Here is a 24,086-nt window from a genome sequence, read left to right on the forward strand (position 1 = left end):
CCCCCCCCCCCCTTCACAGAAAAGGCAGACTGACAGGTTACTGATAAATCTTTGAAAATCAAACACTCTATTTTTGTATCATGGTTTATGGAGTATGTTGGGACTAGTTTCCTTTTAGTAAAGAATGCCATGGAAAGAAGAAATTGTGTGTGTTTTAATGTACATAGTGCCCAAAGGAAGTTGAGATTAAAATGAAGTAGGACACTTACTACACTGCCAATGCTAAAGCAAGCATATGTATTTTTTTTTAATTCCCTGAGAGAATATGATGTTTTGATACCTTAAAAGGCCAAGTGGTTGTGATTAACCTTGAAATGTAAGTCTCTCGTAGATGAAAGACACATACAATTTATAGCCCAAGGGTAGCAAATCAAGGATGATATCAAATCATATTCCTGCTTGGGGAGTAGTTTTGAGAATGCTTACTGACCATTTGGTAGATACATTTACTACAGATTTAAAAATGTATTCATTCTCTAAAGTGTCACATCGAAATAAGGACTATCTTTTGTAAGCTGAGGTATTTGCCATCTATACGTAGGTAATTTTAGAAAATACATTTTTATTTATTTCAGAGAGAGGAAAGGAGAGAGAGAAACATCAATGATTAGAGAGAATCATTGATTGGCTGCCTCCTGCTCACCCCCTACTGGGGATTGAGCCTGCCACCCGGGCCTATGCCCTGAACTGGGAATCGAACTATGATCTCCTGGTTCATGGGTCATTGTCAACCACTGAGGACCACCAGCCGGGTACATAGGAAATAAGTAGAGCCTAATTTTGATAAAAACAGTACTGTTTTACTCCATTGACCCACCTTTTGGAGACAGTCATTTTTCTGGAGGGTTTGGCCTCTTCACTGCCACAATCTATTAGTCTAACCAGCTGCTCATCTGGTCCCCAAAGCATTTTGGAATTCCCCCATTCTAGATCTGGATCAGAGGGTAAAACTCCACATTTCGTTTCTTTAACTCTATCATTGTTGACATTTGGGTAAGTCTGTTCTGTGATACCCTGATAACCATCTGCTTCTCTGGATAATGTACAGCCTACTTTCTATTGAATTAGCTGAGATCATCAGAAAACTACACTAGGACCCTATGAGCTAGGCTCTTTTGCTGAATTACATGTTATGTAATACGCATGGCTTTATCCAGGGATTTTTAAAAAAAGAAGTAACATGAAATTCCCTATTATGTAATTAAGAATATTGCTTATTAAATGGCATTCTGTATTCCATATATAAAGTCTAATATGAGGAATTTCCTCCAGAGTTTGGGGGCATGAAAAAGTTTGTTTTCTTTGATAAAGGGTACTTGCCCAACTTTTAGATAATAAAAGATGTGTAATTTACCTTATTTATATATTTACCTGAGGCAGGAGGCACAGGGGCAAATTTGAATGTTAATTGTCGCAATTAAATTAACAAATTTTATAAATTAAATAGTCATTATGTAAACCAGGAGTTAGTTAACTATGACCCCCCCCCCTCCCCCAGACACACCCGGTGCCTTCTATTCTTGTAAATAAAGTTTTATTGGAGCACAGCCATGGTCTATGGCTGCTTTCCTGCTACAGTGGCAGACTTCAGCAGTTGCTATTTGACCCTTTACAGAAAAATACTAACAATCCTAATGTAAGTAGTCACATGATGGCATGGGTCAGACCAAATGCACTAGCACTGAAGGAATATAAACCAAGGCAATTACTATAATATGTGGCTACTTGGGAATGTTTTAACAGAGACGCTGTGCAACAAAAGGCATTTCATCTTTAAATAGTGGGAACATAGAAGGGCATTTTACTTTATTATTTTTTAATCCTCACCCTAGGATAGTTTTTCCATTTATTTTCAGAGAAAGTGAAAGGGAGGCAGGAGAGGTAGGAGGGGGGAGAGAGGGAGAGAAACATCAATGTAAGAGACGTATTAACTGGTCGCCTTCCGCACTCACCTTGACCAAAGCGGGGCATTGAACCTGCAACAAGGGTACATGCCCTAGACCAGGAATAGAAGAACACTTGACCCTTTGGTCTGCGGACCGATACTCTAACCACTGAGAAAAAATGGCCAGGGGTAGGAGGGCATTTTATGTGGGAGAGAGCACATTTTGAGCATGTGGGATTATTTTGAAAATGGTTTTTGCCCAATTGGAATTGGACAGAGTGACAATGCAGTTGAATAGGTGAGATGATTGTTGCAGGGCTTAAAAACTAGGAATCAAAATTTGCATTTAATCTGACAGGCTTTTGAAAACTGTCTTAAATCTTCAAGGGAATTGATGTGATGGAAATAGCATCCTGGGACAATGATCTGACAGCAGTGTATGGGATGAACTCAAGCAAGACTAAGCAGTTACTGAAGTAAGCCTCGCGTGAGGAACTCAGATGATGGGGATGGAAATGGAGAGGGAAAGCAGCCTCCGAGAAGCTGGAAAGAATGAGGTCGACTTTGGGACTGACTGGATTTAGAGAATGGCGGGAGGGAAATTGTGAGAGGAGAATTGGGCAAAGCTGAAACGTGAACAGTTTTTTTGAGAGAAAATATGTGTTTTGGTTTTGACATCTCCAATTTCTGGTGTTTTAGAGCCTTATAAGAGAGAGTAGGGGAGTGTTTGGAGATATGGACTAGATGAAGGCTCTGGGAGAATTTACATACAGGAAGAGAGCACAAGGCCAGAGCCTTGGGGGTGCCGTCAGGAATCAGAGAGGACAGAGGAATAGGAGGAGTTGGTAGAGCAGTGTGTCCCAGGAAAGGCTGGCTGTATAGACTGTTAACAGAAATTTCTAGAAAAAAAAAAAGTGCCATGATCAGATAAGTTTGGGAAACTCGGGGTTAAAGTTCATCAAACTTGCTTTAGAACCTCTCAGATTATTTAATGACATGCACTATCATTTAGATCTGTCTCTCAAATTATAGATTCATGTATACAACTTTCTGCCTGGCATCTCCCCTTGGCTTTCTGTTAGGTCTCTAAAACTTACCTGTTTCAAGTGGAATCTTGGTCTTCCCCCACAAAACTTGTTTCCCATCTCAGTTGATGGCAACAGCATATTTTCCTTTTGTAAAAAATGCTGTGATAAGTAATGTATAAATTGTTTTGTTTGATGTGTAAAATGCCCAAAAGAAATGAGATTTAAAATAAAGTTGCTGCTCAGATCCAAAGCTTTGGAGTCACCTTTGACCTCTTTTCCCTCCTCTACTGTCATCTCATTCTTTAGCAACCACAGTTGGCTCTGTCTTCAAAGATATCCTGAATCGGACCACTTCTCACCTCAGGTGATTCGGTTAAAATCTCACCCCCTTTTGTGTGTAGTAGTTTCCTGTTTCACTCAGGATACATGCAGCAGTCCGTCCAGGAGCCTCAGGGCCTGGAAGGACTGGCTTCTCATTGGCTCTTTGGTTATCATTTTCTTCCTCCTCCATTCTGTGCCCGATCCATCTCTGCTCTTTCTGGAACAGGTCTTAAGGGTTTCATTAGCTTAGGGCTTTTGTACTCACGGTTTTCTGTTCCTGTGACACTTTCCACAAATATGTGTATGCCTAACAACTCCAAATGCCACCCTCTCTAGAAAAGACGGCCATATTTAAAATAGCGTGCCCTCCCCTCATCTCTCATTCCCTTTATCTACTTTACTACTGTTTTTCCCCATAGCACTTACCACCTTTTACCATGTTATATTTCATTAATCTTTTTTTTTTTAATTTATTGTCTGCCTCTTCCTGCTAGACTGTGAGCTCCAGAGTGTCGGGATTTTTGTCTATGTTATTTATTGAGGTAACTTAAACATCCAGAACAGTTTCTGATTCATAGTAGGCACCTAATAAGTGTTTGTTAAGTGAATGATCGAATCTTCAAGATGGCAATATATGTCCCTACACACTCCTCTTTTCTCCCTGTGGAGATCTCTTTATTGTGGGTTTCCCAAGGACATACTTTGGAAAATTCTGCTGTGATGTCTTATGGAATTCAAAAGAGAAGCAAATTTCAAGAAAGGTCAGATTAGTGCAACTGGAAAGTTGAGATTTTGACCTCAGCTAAAGAGTACATTTACACAGGGAGCATCATTTGCCGTCATAGAACCAGTGTCAGGGCTGTGAAATAGCAAACTCAAGGAGTAAAATTGGACCTAGGTGTTGAAGAAGGAAGCTAGGATAAACTATTCATTCGGGGAGGTTAACTTTGAAAGAAAGGGAGGAAAGTAGTTTGTCTTCAATGTTGAGATCAGGAGAGCTTGGTTTTGCAGCCTATTATTTTTAAAAGCAACCTAGAGTACTGAAGTGACATACATTTTTGAAAGGTATATGTAATAAATGGGTGGCCTAAAGCATCCATTTTTTACGATAGTGTAATTTGGTGGGTTCAGTGCTGCATGGGAATTGGATAAATTTGGGTTCTTAGGAAATCCTCTTACCAGTTCTGTGTCTTTGATTTATCACCTGCCCTCCTTCATCCTTTTGCATATTTTTTGAGACCCCAGTAGGAATGAGAGGTGCGATGCAAATATTAAAAATTGGTGCTTAATTGCTTGCTGGTTCCTCTTTTAGAAGACAAGCAATCTGTTTTGATGTGTGTTTCTAGGTCATTTCTCTACTCCCTGAAAACAGCTCACCCAGGCTTTACACTTGTTGGGTTAGTGCTTAAATGAAAGCTTTGTTCCAAAGCAAAGCATAGTTTAAACAATTTTTGAAAGTTTGACTATTTCTCCCTTAGAAGTTTTGATCAATAAAAAAATTAATTTCTATTTCAAACATGTTATTGACTTTTTAAAATCGTGTTATTAGGCTAGAACTTTTGGATTTTGGGGACAGGGGCAGGGGTGGGGCGGAGGTTCTATAGTGTGAATTCATCTGTTTCTGAATTAGTTCTAATGGGAAACACCAAGAGCTTTTGGACATTTTAGTTTATCAGCCGTGGCATTTGAGGACTGAAGAGGTTAACAGTGAAGAGTATGGTAAGGATTACTCAGCAGAGCCCTGCGCTTTATTTCCATTGTTGACTTTGGAATGAATTACTTTAATGTTATTTGAGGAGTAATTGGTTTGAACTCCTTTTCCAGATTAACAAATATTTTTTTGTTTTGGTTACAGAATCTGCATACATATATGTCAGAGAAGCAGAAATGTCAGATGATATCAGGAAAAGATTTGAATTTCCAAATTCTCTTATCCAAACACAGGTAATTTAATGAATTAATTAATTAATTTATTTATTTATTTATGCTTCGTGGTAACAAGTGAACTTTTTTGGTAGATTGTTAATTTAAATTTTTATTTTTAACATTGAATATTTTTTCTATATTAGAGATATCATTTTATTAAACAGCTTTTATATGAGTTATTTTGAAAATTTGTATTTGACAAGAAAATAAATATTTGAAGTTGACCAATTGCAGCTTCTATTTATGTCATACTTAGAAATAATAAAACCTTGATTAACCCCTTGAGTATGTACTTTTTGCTCTATAATTAATTATTGGGAACAGAAATAAATGGTTATGCCTCTACAGATATATGCATTTATAGAGTATGAGAGACTAATATCTTAAAATGTATATTCTACCTCTATACAAATGTAAGAAAAATAGATTTTTATAATAATGACAGTAAGTAAACTATCCTGGATTAAAAAACTTCAGTCTATAAACTCTAACTCAGGCAGGAGATTATAATTTATTTTAAAGAGCTTTTCAATTATTAGGGTTAAACCAAAGATGGCTTTCTGGTTAGCTTTCAGCTAGCTAGAAGCATTGTGGTTAATCAAAGTATCATAATAGCTTACTGTCTTTTCTTGTGAGAGTAAAGATAACAGAGCAGAAGCCTGCCTGAAGACTTAACCATGGACAGCATCTTGGCCACTTTCAACAATTAACTTTGGAGATGCCTGCTGTGGGAATTGACTTAGCTGGGTAGTGGGGAACCCTTCCATGAGGAGAACACTCCTTATGCAAGATTCCCTTCTGCCTGACTGGGGTGGAGTCTTATCCTGCACAGCACAGGTTCTTACCATGAAGAAGAAATGAAGACTTGGAGAATACTGGCCTCAATTTTTTTTCCTCTGGCCCGGAGTCCCTTCATTAGCATGGATAATCAAGAAAGGCCTATGTGTGTTACTGTTAAATCGAGTGAAAAGTGTACATATGCACTTTTAGTGTATATGTACATATATACTTTTTGTAGGATGTCTTTTTAAACTATTCTGTTATGCAAAACTGAAGTAACAATGTAGGCTGATATATTCTTGGATTTTGTATTTTAAAATCAATCTAGGCTATAGTCTCTGATTTTCACGCCTGTGAAATTGGGTTGCATCTAGTAATTGATGGCAGTAGTCATCATACAGTTGGTATTGCCTGTGCATTTGTGAACTTGGCCATGATTTTCTAAATGAGTTTGAAAGAACTTTCTTAATATAAAATAAAAATTCTAAACCATATGAAGCATTGTATAATATAGATTAATTAGCAGCCTTTTTTTCTTTCTTACTGTTACATAAAATATTGATATATCTTGTAGTTGCTGGCCAGTTCCATTCAGTGAAATATGCTGTATTTTGTAAACAGGAACCAAAACTATTCACTGGTTTTTAATTCTTGTTACTATCCCTTTCAATAGGAGATAAGAGACAGTTAATTGATCTAAATGTAATATTCCTTTAAACGAATGACTTGTATTGCAAAACTGAGACCATTAAGCTTTGAGGTCATTAATCACTTTTAATATGTGACATACAAAGAGAGATGAAGGATTGGATGCTGTGTTTTTATTTGAACTTCTCTGGAAACTTTGCAAGACGGACAGGTATTCACAGCTGTATCATACATTGGTCCCTAGTGCAGGATCAACAGTTGTGGCAGTTGCCACGTATTTCCAGCCCACACACAGAATGGCTGTCATTGTTGTTGGCCTAGGTTCCAAGACAGCAGGGCTGGGTAGTGCTGAAGAGCGAGGAGAATGAGATTGAGGTGGTTGGAGGTAATGATATGTATGTATTTACGTAATCAACACTCCTGTTAAGAGTCTCATCTTTAATTTTGGGCTTTGGGATCAAAGCAGGATTTGGGGAAAATTTAGAGATTTCCTAGACTGAAAGCCTGTTACGGCGCTAAAACCTATGACAAAATAATAAAGAAATTAAGTCATAGAGCCTAGAGGAGGGAGAATGCTTGTGGTCACAGGAGACCTATGGATTCAGGTCTGTGTGGGCCATAGTCAAAGATGGGAATGCATTTTCTCCATCTTCATTAAGGGCATGATGAAGTGATGGATTTCATTTAGATACAAAAATGATTTTAAAAGCTGTGTAGTTTCTTATTTGTCTTAACGGTTTCATGGATTAAACAGTCTCAAAGTTTCTTCTAATATTAAATGACAGCAATTTAAACTGAAAATCTAGCAATTTTCTTAACATCTATGAATGATAGTTTGCCTATTGGGATAAAAATCGGGATAAAAATGCTTACCTTGAGGGTTGTTATGAAGATGAGAAATTATGTATGTGGACTGACTAGTTCAGTGCCTTCTATAGAAAGCGAACTCAGTGAATTGGAATTTTATTACCAATTGACTGATATGACTCAAAGTCATAATAACTACTATTGATAGTTGTTACCATCAAATGCACTATTTGGAGAAAACTTCTGAGGAAATGTATTTTCTTTTTCTTTTTAGGCTGTGGGTCATCTTCTTGCTGCAGTCCTAAAGGAGAATGGTTTTTCAGAAAAGATCCATCAATCCACAAACCAGGTCTGTGTTTAACTCTGTGCTGTAGTTCTGCTCCAATATTGCTACCAGCTGGACCACAGAATCACTTCGCTTGTTTCCCTCACAGCTCAGGTCACTGTAGCAACTGTGAGAAGTTTATTGCCTTTTTTGTTTGTTTGCTATGTTTTTCTTCCAAATAAAACATTTAAAATTTGTGACAATAGATTCCAGGAATAAAATATGGAGGAGATGAGGGGAGTATTTTTATGATTATTAATAAAAAATAACGAGTGGAATGAGTGTAGGCATGCTTTAGAAGAGAAGGTTGACAGGGTTACCTCTGAGGGAATATTTTTGTTTAATAGAGAAAGTGAACATAGTGGCTCTATTTGGGTGTGGGAGATTTTTCGTGCTAAGAAATGGCCCCATGTATGAAAAGGTCATGCGTGGACAGTTGGAATTGGGGAAAAAATTCTTACCATGCATAGGGCAGGCGAATGCTAAGTGTGGAAGCAATGCCAGCCTACTGAGATATATATCACTTGGGTTTTGGTCGACCAGTGTTGCGTATTTTGACATGCTGGTTGGAAATTCTATTTAAGTGGGTGCTCTAAGGTAAACTCCGTAGAGAATATAGATGATGGAAATGAGATGTTTTTTCACAGCAGAAACAAACTGATTTCCTTCCTCTCGCATTCCTTTTGATTAACTGCTCCAAGTCACATTTCTTTGCTGCTTCTGCCGACAGGTTGAGGGAAGTGTAGGGGTATATACTTCACTAATTGGCATTTATCTAGAGTTTGTATGCAGTGATTTAAATTAGATTTTCTGAGAACCCTGATCTTAATCCTTCCTGTAATCACATTATGTACTCTGACAAGATCTAGTGGTTTTACTTAAATTGCCAGGATTTATTGAATGTCAATCCCTGTAACCAAATATTTCCTCTTCTGTTAATAAATGAATGCTTATTTCCATGAGATCACAGTGTTATCTGAAGGGACAGTTTTTTATTTATTTATATTATTTTTCCGGCTTAGTAATTTAGTCCCCTTTCATATTATCCATGTGGGTGATTTAAATTTCCTTCTAAATAAAATAAATAGAATATAAATATTACTTTCCTGTAATAACTATTAACTCTATTGTTCTGTCATAGTGGGATCCTATAATTGCAAGGATCTCAGAGCTAGCTACAGTAGGAAAGTGGACACAATAAAATGTTGATTTTCATTCTTTTAGTTATTCTATGGGAGCCAGGCATTTCTCCAAATTATGTATTTCCCAATAAATTATTGGGGGAAGGATGGAAAGGAAAATAGTTTCATTATATGTTCTTTAAAAAAAGGCCAAAACCCAAAAAATTCCCAAACCATGTATCAATCTAAATAGACTTAACCCACAATATATTTAAATATAGGTTTACCATTAATATTGAACTTTTTTTTGGTGAGGGAATCATGGATTCCTGAGAAAGTTATGAAAGTTAGAACCTCTGCTTTAATAGGATTTTTCAAAATTAAGAACTTATATACCCTTCCAGTGCTTTTCTGTGAAAGATGACAGACTCATGGTATGAGGGGTAGGGAAAAATCACAGTCTCTCTCTTGGCCAAAACAGTTTTTCTAGGCTTTTGTTGGTAGCCATGGGCCCAGCAGCTTGCTGGTAGCCTGTTCTACTTCTCTCTCTTCCCTCTGTGCCCATTGGGGCAGGGACATTGTGTGTGTGTGTGGGGGGGGGAGGGTGAGGATGGGGTACATGTAGGTGATAGAGGTTGGTGGTAGGCGATTAGGAACATTTTCTGAAAATTGTATTCCCACTGAGGGCTTGAAGCATAGGTATGATTTGGGTTCAACTTAGACTAACTGATCTGCTGATATCATGGGTGTCTGGTGAAAGGGCTTGGTTTAGCACTGCCAGAGACAAGTCTTAGTTTTGATCCCTTGTTAGGTTAGTTCTGTTGCGTTGCTTGAACTCAGGTTATAACTGTTGGCAGCCAGACTTATTTTGCAGCAAATACACCAGATGAGAGAGAGAGTTGCTATATCAGAACAGATCCATTACCTCTCTTGGGAAACAGACTGTAGTTTATTCTACAAGTGCTGTGACAGCAGCATCTTTATATAGGAGAGCTAGCCTACTGTGAACCAATTACACTGTGACGCATGGCTAGGGGTGTGTATGCATTTGCTGCTTGTCGGAAGTGTCCTTTAACCACTGGTTTGATTTCAGACCCCTGCTTTGAACTTGCTCTGGGAGAAGTGCTGCAGTGATAACGTGGTGGTTCGGACAGCCTGCTGCGAGGGTCTGGTGGCACTTGTTGCGCAGGATCACGCGGAGTTCAGCTATGTTCTCAATGGGATCCTCAACCTGATTCCCTCCGCCAGGTACTCTTCCTGTCTGATCAGTTAACAATTTAAAGTCTTAGAAAAAAAATTCACTAATTTCCATGAAGGGCCAACATTTGACCTACTTAACCATTGTTCTTCTTTCTCTTAAAATGTCATGAAGTTGGTATTTCATATGTGATGAGAACATGCTCGTTTAAACTCTATAGGTTTAGAATTTGTGGGTCTTTGCTGTACTTAAGTTTGGGGCTCTGCTTAAATTTGTCATTGTTCTGTTTTATGAAGAAAATAGCTACGTAGTGAAGAATGTACAATTGCAGTGCACATTCCTGACTTACTTTAAGAAAGAAGGCTGCCTCTAAGCAGTACTTCCACAGTGGTCAAGTTTCTACACTATTGAAAAGACTTTGGCATTCGTATGTGTATTTTGTGATTTTAACATGTCTTCCCCTGATTATTATCCAAGTAAATGATGTACGTATAGGTGTGTGCGTGTTCTTAAATTTGTTTGGTATGACTTTATTTAGTACATTCACAGACTGAGCATAGTGGAATCACAAGGGCTAAAAAGGGATACGCCATCCTGAGGTGGTTAAACAGGACCGTATTGGAACCATCCTGTGGAAATAAGACTGTCTTGCAAAATACTCCCTGAAAAAGGGATGCCACTCTTTGCTTCAAGAAATGGTCTTAATTTGCCTTCTTTAAGTCATTTGGGCTTCTGCCTCCTCCGAACTCCTACAAGTGTTTTCTACTCACCTTTATTGTAGTAGCTGCCGGGAGCCGGTCCATGCTTGCTGTTTCAAGGGACCTGGCATATATGGCATACTGTTCTTAATATGTTTGCTCCCCTTAGCGCTGTGTGTTTTAACCAAGGTCACCTCTCCAAGAAAGGTTGTTTCCCCAGGTAGGAATTTTTCCCTGAAGTCAGGGAGGGGATGCCTCTCCTAGAAAGGTTGTTTCCCCAGGTAGGAATTTTTCCCTGAAGTCAGGGAGGGGATGAAACTCCTTAACTAAGTGCCAGGCGGGCAGTTAATCACTACAAACAATCATGCTTAAGCTACATAATCTTTACTCCCTGGAATGGAGATAAGAAACGCCCTAACCTTTGTCATAGAGATTGATAGGATTGAATCAACTGGTATAAATACAGATGTAATAAGACAGCAAGAGTCAGAACTTAGAATACAGAGCTTAGAACACAGAACCTACAGACAGAAGAACTTTGCTGGAGAGAACATGGCAAAAGATCCTGGACTGAACCTGACTACAGAAATTGGCAGGGGAGCCTGACTGGAACCTGGTGACTGAACCTGGCTGGAGAACCTGGAGAACCTGGCTGGAGAACCTAGCAAGAGAACATGGACACAGAACCTGGCTGGAGATCCAGACCAGAACTTAGCTGGAGATCCTAAGCAGAACCTCTCTGGAGATCCAGACCAGAACTTGGCTGGAGATCCTGGCTAGAGATCCTGGCTAGGCTGCTGATCAACTGAACACTGTCTCCGTGTCCTTCCTTCTTCGCCGACTCCGTCTACACCTTTGGGGACCCCTGGACCTGCTGGGGTTGGACCCCGGCAAGTAGCATCAGAACTGAATACTTCATCTTTTTTTTCTGCTCTCGGTGGAGGGGGAAAGAGTCACAGGCTCATTGTTGGGCAGAAGAGTTTTCCTCTCAATCTGTGGAAGATGCTTTCCTGGGCTTCAAGCTTATTAGGTTAAATAATCTCTGGCCTTTTAAATTCATTTCTTCACAAATCTTGTTAGTTTCCTTAAATCACCTCTTTATATCTTTTTGGAACCTTAATTTTTCTTTAAATTCTGCTGAGTATAGTTGTAAGTCCAGACCCTTGAGTGTGGTACATGCCCTTCCTTCCCAAACTACCTGCAGCCTTCTGTTCAACCTGCATTCCCTGCCGTGAACGCTCGCCTCTAGCTGTACACACCAGTTCCCCATTCCTGAACTTCCACGTGTGCTCAGCCTCCACATGAAATGTTCTTTCTCCTTCTCTTTCTGACTTCATCTTCATCCTTCAAAGCTCAACTGAGATGTCACCTCTCCTACCTAGATACTCCCCTCTTCTCAGCTGGGCTCCTTGCTCTTTCACAGTTTTCTTTTCAACCTGTATGTTCATCTCTAGTGCACTCTAACAGATGACCGGCTATCTATAATAATAAAAGCATAATATACTAATTAGACCGGACATCCTTCCAGACAACATTCCGGATGAAGCCAGGGCTGTGAGGGAAGCCCGGGTCCCAGGTGCCTGCCAGCGGCCAGAGGGAAGCTCAGGTCCCGGGTGCCAGAGGGAAGCCGGTGCCAGCAGCCAGGGGAAGGAAGGCCTACTCTTGCACGAATTTCATGCATCAGGCCTCTAGTTTCTGAATAAGTAAGGATTTGATCATGTCTAAAAACTTATTTATTTTCTGTCTTTTTCTTTTTGCATGCTCACATTGCATGCACACGCACACATACACCACGTTTTTAGAAGGATCCTATTTTCTACCCATTTAAAAAAAAGTAGTTTTGAGAAGGCTTTTAAAGAGTTAAGTTTTAATGTGTTGCTCTTTTTTGTAACTTATTGGTTGACTTTAAGCAGGCCACCTAGATTTTGCATTACCCTCCCCCCCTTTTTTTTTCAAATGCAGGTACAGTAATGGTATTTGTTCCCCCCTACATAGTCTTCAAATGCCTTAAAATGCACAATATAAAATCCATTTGTATTGTGCTATACTATTTACACTTAAAAGCCAGAGTATCAGCAGCTAAGGGAGTGGAGTTAGTCTGTGTATGTGAGGGATATTCGACCAAGTTAGATTATACCTTTAGTTCTAGAAGATCATGTTAGAAAATGATGCTGGTGTGATATATTCCTCACACATCAGTAAAGTCCTTCATCGCTATTGTAAACTAGAAAGCATACGCTGATAATGAATCAGCATCCCATCTGTATATATTATAATTTGTCAATAACCTTAGATTTTTTTAAATTTTAAAAATGTATTTTTTGAATAGATAATACATGATAAAAAAATTCAAAAGAGCATATGTAGCAATGTCTCTGTCTTATTATCCTTTTAAATGTGTTACATATTCATGTAACTGAAATCTATGTGTAAATTTTTTTTCTTTAAGAAAACCCACAAAATTAGTAGTCCACTATACATAGTATTCTTTATTTTGCATTTTTCATTGAAAAAGTATATTTTAGAGGTAATTTCTTAACATACATAAAGTACTTTCAAATTTTTCCAGCTACATTATATTTCATTGTGTGAATGTGCCATAATTTACCAATTTCCTATTGTTTTCAATTATTTGCATTATAGGCAGTGCTTCAATGAGTGATATAATCTTACACATATAGGTAACCATTAGTTTTCAGAGGTCATTAGTTATAGAAGAAAGCACTGAATTTTATAATATGCAATTATATGAATTTTAACAATTAAAGTATCCTGGAAAAAAATTATTTTACAAAAATCTTTTTTTTAAAAGATTTTTTAAAAAATATATATTTTATTGATTTTTTACAGAGAAGAAGGAAGAGGAATAGAGAGTTAGAAACATCAATGAGAGAGAAACATTGATCGGCTGCCTCCTGCACACCCCCTACTGGGGATATGCCCGCAACCAAGGTTGACCAGAATCGAACCTGGGACCCTTCGGTCTGCAGGCTGACACTCTATCCACTGAGCCAAACCGGTTAGGGCTACAAAAAATCTTTTATCTGAGACTATTCATGTTGTCTAAATTGTTAGCCACAGGGAAATGGTGATAGAATAGATTCTGCAGCTAACCAATTTAATTGTTTTAAAATATACTTTTAATTGATTTTAGAAAGGAAGAGAGACGGGGAGAGAGAAAGAAACATCAATGATGAGAATCATTGATCGGCTGCCTGCTGCATGCCCCCTACTAGGGATTGAGCCCACAACCCGGGCATGTGCCCTTGACTGGAATTGAACTTGGAACCCTTCAGTCTGCAGGCTGACACTCTACCCACTGAGCCAAACCAGCTAGGGCACCATACAATGTGTTATATAAGTGCTAAGTTTTCTTCATTGTTACCAGTAGAAGTAATAATTATATGTGAAGAATTTTCTTTATTTGGCTTATTTCAAGTAGCAGAGCTCTGTGGTTTGTAGCCATTACAACAACTAAACATTATTTCTTTAAAAAACAAACAAATGAGAATTACATTTAAGAAATTATACTAAATCTAATTAAAAACAGGAGATCCAAATAGCCTCCTCCTCCAAATGCTGCTCAGGGGATCTTGAGACAGAAAACCATTTTTATCTGTGGGATTTAAAAGCAGGAATGACTTTGTCACTTGCCTGTGCTTCTTGGCTGAGACATTTTAGATCTTCAGTTTCCAGTATTCAAATGTCTACTTGTCTCTGGAACTGTCTTCTTAACATAGAGGTTTATTAGCATCTAGAGGTACTCTGGGAACAGAGCCGCTCAGTTTTGATGTAGAAAATTATTGTAAAAATTTCTTTCCCACAAGCCTACCATCTTTCAGGGAGAAAGACGAGAGAGAGAGAGAGAGATAGAGAGAGAGAGAGAGAGAGGGCACTTGTGCTGGTGCGGGGGCTGATGGTGGGAAGCAGTCTTCTGTGGAATAGATATTTGGGAATGTAGAAGTTTCTGGAACTTTCTCAATATGGTAGTAAATGTTGAAAGCTGCAAGGAAAGATGGAAGGCAATGTTGATGAGACCAGCTCTCCTAACTTTGTAACCTGCCCCTTAGCCCTTGGCAGGTCTAGTCTATAAATTTCTCTTGGAACATGTATTGGACCTCCACCACCGCCTCAAAACTAACCCACATTGTATAGTCTGACTTTGAAAAAGACGTGACATTTGCAAAGCTCTGATTGTCTGAACTTCGGGGAGGGGCTGGGAAAGCGCCTGGCTCTGTTTGAGAGACTGTTCCCTTCAAAGGAGTAGTTTGATGTCCAAGAGTATTCTTGGTTCAAAGCTGAGGCAACATGAAACAATTGTAGACCAGTTTTTACAGCTTCTGTAAACAAAGAAATGGATTTAAGAGATCCAAAATGTTCCTTTAATCAGTAAGGAAATTTGAAAAAGAAAAAAAAAAAGTCCCCAGGGAGGGTGAAGGAAAGAAGGGGACCAAGAAGGCAGCACAGAACGGAAGTCATTATCACCAGTTAAATGTGAATTTTCAAATTAAACAAAACTGAAATTAAAGTGAATGATACATAGTAGCATGTACTTTTCTTGTCTTTTAAGGAATTGCTTGTTTTAAGTGTAGATAGTTTTGGGGTTTGCTTGTTTGTTTTGACATTGACTGTATCCTAACATAATGATTCCCAAAGCAAAGGGTGTCCCCATTTTTCTTACATTTCCCATCCCCTTAACTATGCTAGCTTCTAAGAAAGCTGATGCAGCCATTGTTATAGTTGCTTAGTAACGGGACTGTGAATAAAAACTGTACTGTCCTGTGGAACCAGGTATTCAGTTTTCGATATTGAGATGTCGTGACAGCCTGTAATTTCAGTTTAACTGCTTCCCCAACCTCTCCCCCAACCTTCTTTTAAAAATGTGTTTGGTAGAACAGTTATGCTCTAGATAAACTAGGCGAGCACTTGATTTGTGTGCCTTTTGCACTTTCAAACAGAGAAAAGAACTGCAATTTACGTATTTGGGAAAATAAAGTGTATTAAGGTGTGAGAGATAAAAGTCTATTTTCTGAGGTTCCTGAAGTCTACTTTTAAATGAAATTTTGCAGAGGGTATTACAAATGCCCTTAGTGTGTCCTGACTAAAGCTGTTGGACTCACTGAGTTCTTGATCATGGGTGGATGAAGGTCCAATTTGGTTAAAAACAAAATGATTCTGAAAACTATTTGGAATTAAGATTTAGGGTAATTTGTGAGAAAATTCTCGCTCAGAGTGTTCTCTTATATTGATGACCCTGTTTCTTGGGACACCTAAAGGCTTTGTTATTATGTAGGAAATGGCCAGCAACTAAGGAGATACTGCATTTATATCTTGTATTCTTTTAAAAAATATTTTTTATTGATTTTTAGAGATAGAGGAAGGGAGAGGGAGAGAGAACGAGAAACATCCATCGGCTGCCTCCTGCACACCTCCTACCGGGGTCTGAGCCTGTAACCTGGGCATGCACGCTGATCAGGAATCAAAGTGGTAACCTTTTCGTGCATGGGACTACACCCAGCCAACTGAGCCACCCCATCCAGGGCTGTGCCTTGTATTCCCGAGGCTTTTCTGTACTATTAGCTTCCTTCTCTTTATTTGGCAGGAGAAGAGCCAAGGAAGGATGCCTTTTTCCTGTAAGGTGTCCTCTCAGGACGAGTTAGCATGCTCTCATCTGCCGCTGGGGCTGTCAGGGTGTTTGTCATGAATTGAGATGGTTTCAGGGCTCAAGTCTACATTGGTGTCATCGCTCATTTAACTCCTACTTGAGAGTGATGAAATTAATAGATAGTGTCTGGTTTTTTTACCTTTTCTTTTAAACATTCCTTTAAGTTGTTTAGCTTGTTCCCAGATGTCCTCTTTTCCTTTCTTCCCAATGCTTTTTCTTTCTCCAAAATCCCAGAACATCTCCTAAATTGCAGCTCATAACCAGAAAAGTAATTCCAGCCACTTTCCTTGTCTAGGACATTCTGCCCTACTTCTTTTTTAAGTTAGTTGATCTGGTTGAAGGCTTTGTTTGTCACAAAATCTTCCAGTCACGTGTCTCTGCTAAGATGTTTTCTAGGTGATTTAAGGAAAGGAACTGCTGAACATGTGACTTTTATAATGGAAAAATGCTTCGGAAGAAATCAGACTGTTGTCTGGTACTTAGAAGACAAATGAGGGTACAGAACTTTCCCAAGCACAACTCAGAGCACGATCGGTTAGATTTTTTTTAAAGAAGCATTATTTTTTGTCATTTATTCAAGCACGGTTTCCTCAGAACTGTTCCTCCCCCCCCTTTTTTTGGTTTCTTTTTGTTTTAAATTTCCTCTCTTTCTTCCTGGTTCTCTTTTCCCACATAATTTTTCTAATAAAGTCAGAAAATGCTTTATTCTTTAATCTAGTGTGTACCATTATCTAATTTGCTGGTGACTTACTCTGCTTAAGGCTGACCAGTTATCCTTTGCAGTTAAAAAAGGGACTTGGCTATATTTGACCATTTGTTCCATGATACCCAGGGAATGCCCTTTTTGGGGATATTTGTGTCATTCTCTTCAACCCTGTTATTCTCATCTCTGGCCAAAAAATTAGTATGGCACTTCCTTGTACCTCACCTTTGGAATGTCTCGAAAGCCAAGAACCAGGAATTATTTGTAATGTTTTCAACAGGAGACTGAAATACAAGAGCAGTGATTATATTGTTATCATTTGAACCCCAAACAAAGGAAACCTGATATATGTTATTCCTATACACAATAACAGTTATGCTACATTTATCTAGTGAAAAGCAATTTTCCTGGGTGGTTTTAGTTGGCATAGTTTGTGTAACTTGACCAAAATTTTTCTCATTTCTGTTTTTTATTTTTATTTATTTTTTGAATAGTCAATATCATTATTGACCCACACTCCCTCTCATGATAAGATCTGGGTCTTGGCTCACGTGCGTGGTGAAAATTGAGGTTCCGTTTTGTGTTGTCTCGTGCCCCTGTGCTGGTAGCTCGGGCCTGACCTTTTCTCTGCTCTCCCTTAGAGGGCTCTTGAGTCAATTAGCTTTTTTTGATATCTCCCTCCTTCTCCCCCCTCAACCCAAGGAAGGACGTGTGGCAGCTGAAGGCCTTTGGCAGCAGGTTCCTGAGGGCGTTGGGACTCTGGGTAACAACTTACAGAAACCCACTTGAACTAGTTTGAGCAAAGAAGGGTGATTTTTAATTTTTTGGTAAAGAGGTATCCCATAGGAACCAAGAACAAGGATGCACCGGGGCCTCAGAAACGAACTGGATACAGGCTGTGTGTTTCTTCTCTATTGCAGCTGACTTCCTCTGCTTCTTCTCCACAGGCCACCGCCTGCTCCTGGGTTAATATCTCTCTTTTTTTAAATCCTCACCCAAGGATATTTTAAAATTGATTTCTAGAGAGAGGAAGGGAGAAAGAGAGAGAAACATTGATGTGAGAGGAAAACATCAATTGGTTGGCTCCTGTGTGTGCCCTGACCTGGGATCAAACCTGCAACCTAAGTATGTTTTCTGATCTGGAATCAAACCTGCCACCTTTTGGTGTACAGTATGATGCTCTCACTATCTGAGCCACCCAGCGAGGACCTGGGTTACATCTCTTTTGTGTAAGAGACAGCCCAGCTGAGGTTGGAATTTCTTGGTCACAATGAAAGAATTGCCAGGCTAGGACCCAGCGTGTGTGAGATGTTTGCTCTTGGCCCAGTCAACTCTGCCAGGGCCTGTGTATTAGTTCCTAGGGCTGCTGTAACCAGTGGCCATAGACTTGGTAGCTTAAAACAACAGAAATGGATTATTTCACAATTCTGGAGTCCAGGAGTCCAAAACCAAGATGTTAGCAGGATTGGTTCTTTCTGGCTGCGAGAATCTCCCCCACATCTCTCTCCTCGTGCTTGAGCAACGGTTCTCAAACTGTGGGTCGCGACCCCTTTGAAGGTCGAACGATCCTTTCACAGGGGTCACCTAAGACTATCGGAAAACACATATATAATTACATATTATTTTTGTGATTAATCACTATGCTTTATGTTCAATTTGTAACAATGAAAATACATCCTGCATATCAGATATTTACATTATGATTCATAACAGTAGAAAAATTACAGTTATGAAGTAGCATCGAAAATAATTTTATGGTTGGGGGTCACCACAACATGAGGAACTGTATTAAAGAGTCACGGCATTAGGAAGGCTGAGAACCACTGTTCTTGAGGCTGCCACAACCCGGGGTGCTCCTTGGCTTGTGGCTGCATAACGCCAATCTTTGCTTCTGTCTTTTCATGACCTTCTTTGTGCATCTTTGTATCTCAAATTTCTATTCTTTCTCATTGGATTTAAGGTTCATCCAGGATGAGCTCATCTTGAGATCCTTAATTATATCGGCAAAGACGCTATTTCCAAGTGAAGTCGCATTCACAGGTACCAGGAGTTAGGACTATGACTATCCTTTTGGGGGAAATAATTTACCTTCTACAGGGTGTGTCTTTATTGTGTGAACATATGTGTGCTAGGGCCCTTTGTATAGTAACCATATAAACAGGAAAGATGTGGTCATTCCCAAACAGAAAGGAGACTAGAACACTATTCCCGAGGAGTCTTCTGCACTGCGGTTGAACTTGGGAGAAAGCCAGGAATTCGGAAATAGGTATCTCTCAGCCTCTCAGCTCAGCTCTAGCTCTGGAACATAATTGTGCTTAAGTATGAATGACTAATATTTGATCTGCTTTGTTCTGACAGGGATAAAGGGAGGGGAGATTGAGTGGACATAGATTCATTGTCAGAGGTAACACACTTGTTTCAGTGTGATGGCAAAATGACACCATCACCACCACCACCACCATCATCCTCTGGAATATTTTTTTGAAACTGCAAATCATCTCTCCAAACAGTAATAATGATAGTAGTTACTGCCTTGGTTCTCAGGGGAAGGGAGATAAAGGAAGGACATAGTAGCTTGGAGTGTGACACACACAATATAACTAGGAAAATTTTGGAAGAAATGAGTGTTACAAAGAGGAACTCCTCCTATTACTTCTAAAACCTTTTATAGATAATTTCAAAGTAACTAGAATAGTGTTATGAACCCTCCTGTTTCTGTCATTTAGCCCAACAACTGTTAACCCATGGCCAGTCCTGCTTCCTCCATAACCCCATTTACTTCCATCCTGGCCATATTCTTTTAGAGAAAGCCCTAGACATTGACTTATTCTGTAGAGATTTAAGTGTTTATCTTTTTTTAAAACACATAATAGTAATGGCGTTATTATACCTTCATATACAGGTGTGTTCGTGTATAATTTATATATATATATAAATATATTATATATATATATATTATTGATTTCAGAGAGAGGGAGAGGGATAGAAATATCAATGATGAGAGAGAATCATTGATTGGCTGCCTCCCGCACGCCCCCTACTAGGGATCGAGCCCACAACGCAGGCATGTGCCCTTTACTGGAATAGAACCCTGGACCCTTCAGTCCGCAGCCTGACGCTCTATCCACTGAGCCAAACTGCCTAGGGCTCGTGTATAATTTTTTTAAATGTCCAGTCAGCCTTCAGTTTCCTAATTTCCTCAATCTTTTTTTAACAATTTGTTTGCATGAACATCTAAGTAAGAATTGGTTGTTATATCTTTTACATCTCTTTTAATCTATAGGATCTCCCCCTCACATCTATCTCCCTCTGTCTCTGTCTCTCTTTTTCTTACAATTTGCTGAAGAAACTTGGTGGTTTGCAGTGATTTCCACCACATATCTTGGAAACCAGTGGATTTTGCTGGTTGTATCTCCATGTACTTTAACTTATTTCTCTGTATTTCCAGTGCACTGAAAGTTTGCTTCTAGAAATTTGATGATATGGAAAGTAAATTTTTGTTGTTGTTGGGGGCGGGTGTTGGAGAGGGAAGACTTCTTTGGAGGTGGTAATGTGTTCTTCTGCCAGGAGGCATGTAATATCTGATTGTTAGCTGTTGATGCTCAGTGTCTTGATCTATTAATTCATCAGGAGATTCAAAATGGTGAAATTCTAATTCTATCATTTTTGTTCACTTATTACATGAACTACTGCTTTAAAGAGAACCTTACCCATATCTACTATTTGGTTACTTTTTAGCACACTTTGTATAGGAAAGGCAGGCTATATATATTTTTCTCTTTATTTACTAAACTTTAAAATAATCAGTTTTTAAGCATCCTTCAGTGTTGATCAATTAGATTTCATTTTATAAAGGACTAGAGTCCCAGTGCACCAAATTCGTGCATGGGTAGGGTCCCTAGGCCTGGCCAGCAATCAGGGCTGATCAGGTTCCTTGCTTCCCCGCCTCCCCACTTCTTCCTTCCCTCCACCTCCTCCTTCCCTCAGTCTCTCAGCACCCATGCACCACCGCTGGTCACCCACTATGTTCCACGCCGCCCCCTGGTGGTCAGTGCACATCATAGCGAGTGATTGAACTCCCAGTCGAACTCCTGAGGGGGCACTTTGCATATTAGCCTTGTATATATAGATAATAACGAGCTCATGAATTTAAACATAATTTATGTTTTTTAGTCCCCCTTTCTCTTTTTTTAATGATTTTTGAGACTTTTCACAGTTTTGAGTGAGTTTGTTTTGAACCCACACTTTAGAAGCAGCTTGAGAGAGAGAAGGAGGTTGCAAGAGAGAAATCTAAGTAAAGCTTAAAAAGTCCTACTCCTATTTAATAATTTTCACATGTAACAAATGATTTAAGAGGGCAGGGCGTAAAAGAAAATAGCGTTTTCCGAAAGGGACTTATTGCGGCCGCTATGCCCTTTAGTCACAGGAGCCATTTAGGAGCTAATTTTCAGTTTGGTGAATTTAGCTGCAGGCTGGGCAGTCTTCACCGGAGCAGTTAAATCTCTATAAACCATACAAAATATTTATCTTTTACTTATTTTATCAGGAGTTTTAAGTTGGTTTTACTGTTGTAAGTACATGAGTTAAGTAAGACGTATAAAAAAAACCCACAAAACAAACTCTAAGAAAAAACACTTGCCTCTCTACCCCCAACAGGGTTATTTCATTGCTTAATAATATAAAAGCACTTTATATTAATTTTATTTTCCTAGTATTTACAGTGCCCTCATTTGCTAGATGTGCAGTTTCTAAAATGAGAGGCCCATAACCACAACTAATAATACCATTTATATTTGTTTCGTTAGTAATAAACTAATGAATTTTAATATCAAAGCTATTAGATACTATAATTTTAATGTACATATGTAAAATCATGTAATTTTACAACTAGAGATTACCTTTAGAGTTCATCTCTGTAGTCAAGCAAGACAGTGCCTTTGCAGTCTTTCATCTACCATCCGTTAGTTAAACATACTTATTAACTATTTCCTGTATACCTGTGTGAGGTACTGTGATATATCATGGTGAGGAAAGCAGACATAGTCATTACACAAAGGATGCTTTTGGTTTAGAGACAGAAATTCACATAATCATAGTTGCACAATTACATATGAAACAGCATCCTTGTTAATGGTCACATAGTGTTCTATAATATGGATTTGTCCTATTTTAACTGTTAATAAACTTGTATTTTTTATTTTTAAGAAAAAGGTAACAAATATAGTATAATACCTTTTTTTTTAGGGGTATATAAGAGTATTTTATTAGGAGGGGTTCTTAGAAGTGGAATTTATGAGAAAAAGAGTATATATATTAAAAGTTTTTATGGATATTGCCAAATTGCTCTCCATAAAAGCATAATCAATATATACTTAACACAAAAGTGCTTATTTCTTTATTCACTCAACACTGGATATTATGAATTTTATTCTTCTGTGATTTGCATATCTATAATTTCTGCTCATGATTCTAATATATGATTTGTCTTATTTTGTTGCTTTTCTTGTTTTATTGATCTTAATATTTTCTCTATCATATATGTTATAAATAATTTCTCTCAGACTGTCTCTGATTTTAATTTTGTTTTCTCTCCCCTGGAAACCCTTCTTACCAACTTTGTTAAAAGTATCTGGGAATTTTAGTTACAGATTGTCTTTCTTGGGGAGTTCTTTTTTTTTTTTTTAAATTCTTTATTGTTGAAAGTATTACATATGTCCCCCATTTTCCCCTTGGGGGTTCTTTTTCACATTTTCCTACCAGTTCTCTCTTAACAATTACTTTAATCTTTATAGCCACATTTGAAAAATGCTAAAGACTTTACTGTAGGTTTTTCTGGTATTCACTTTGACCTAAGTTTTTTGTACTCTACATCTATCTCATCAATTATTTCTTATGCTTTATCTTTAAAAGTATAAAAGCTTAATGAAGATATAATTCATATAGTATACAATTACCCTTTAAAAGTGTACATTTCACTTTTAGTTATTTACAAAATTGTGCCATGGGAAAAATATCCTTGGGGGAGGATTAACAACAACAACAAAAATACAAGACAAGAGCTGAGCTTGTTATCATCCTAGATGTTAAGTGGTTTGCCCAATATTACCTAGCTAATTAGAATTAAAGCAAGGATTTACATAAAGATTGCCTGGCCAGTGTGGCTCAGTGATTAAGCATTGACCTATGAACCAGGAGGTCAGGTTTTGATTCCTGGTTGTGGTCTCGGTCCCTAGTAGGGGGCATGCAAAAGGCAGTAGATCAATAATTCTTTTTCATCATTGATGTTTCTGTTTCTCCCTTTCCCTTCCTCTCTGAAAGCAATTTTAAAAAAATCTAAAGTCATCCCTCTCAACCCACTTAAAATATTTAAATAATTTAAATAGTTATTCAATTGAATTTAAGGCAAATGTGTTACTGTTTGAATAGTTCTATATGTGATTTGATTGACACTGTATCTTTCAAAAATCATAATCTATTCATGCTAACTCTTACTTAAAATACAGTAAGATCTCAGTTATTCACACAGTAAAATCTAGATTCATAAATAAGACCAAGCAAGACCTAACTTAAAGGTTAAAAATCTGAAGTCCATTGTTAGCCTCAGTGGTTCTGTGAACTCCCTGGAATTCAATGCAAATATGATATGTTGTACTTTTCTCTGGGATTCTACTATTTTCATAAAGAGGTAGGTGGTCCATGTTGGTTATAATCATAAGTCTGTTATCTGTCTCTCTAAAACTCTTGTCATGTGACAAATCATTAGGAAAGGAAAACCAATACAGTTTCATGTACAAAAAAAGATTACAGGCATACTTCATTTTATTGTGCTTCACAAATATGAAATTGATGACAAGCCCCTCCACCAGCAAAAAGATTATGACCCACTTTATTGTGATACTCACTTTAATGGTGGTCTGGAACCGAACCATAATATCTCCAAGGAATCCTGCATTTTAATAAATTTATATTCCTTGGAAGAAA

The 24,086-nt window shown here is 38.3% G+C and overlaps 1 protein-coding gene across 2 annotated transcripts in view; it reads left to right on the plus strand.

The window, feature by feature from the left end:
• Window positions 1-24,086, plus strand: part of FOCAD (focadhesin) — a 274,973-nt gene that overhangs the window by 27,519 nt on the left and 223,368 nt on the right. Inside the window, exons 2-4 of one of the 2 annotated variants that reach the window (XM_036331270.1) lie at window positions 5,090-5,178; window positions 7,670-7,744; window positions 9,935-10,089. In XM_036331270.1, the coding sequence (XP_036187163.1) occupies window positions 5,122-5,178; window positions 7,670-7,744; window positions 9,935-10,089 (287 nt within the window). In that variant the 5' untranslated portion in view covers window positions 5,090-5,121. Of the gene's footprint in view, window positions 1-5,089; window positions 5,179-7,669; window positions 7,745-9,934; window positions 10,090-19,072; window positions 19,146-24,086 lie in introns of those variants that run through there. The other variant, XM_036331271.1, reaches the window with a different exon arrangement.

Source organism: Myotis myotis, unplaced genomic scaffold (genome assembly GCF_014108235.1).
Source record: "Myotis myotis isolate mMyoMyo1 unplaced genomic scaffold, mMyoMyo1.p scaffold_m19_p_12, whole genome shotgun sequence".
NCBI lineage: Eukaryota > Metazoa > Chordata > Mammalia > Chiroptera > Vespertilionidae > Myotis > Myotis myotis.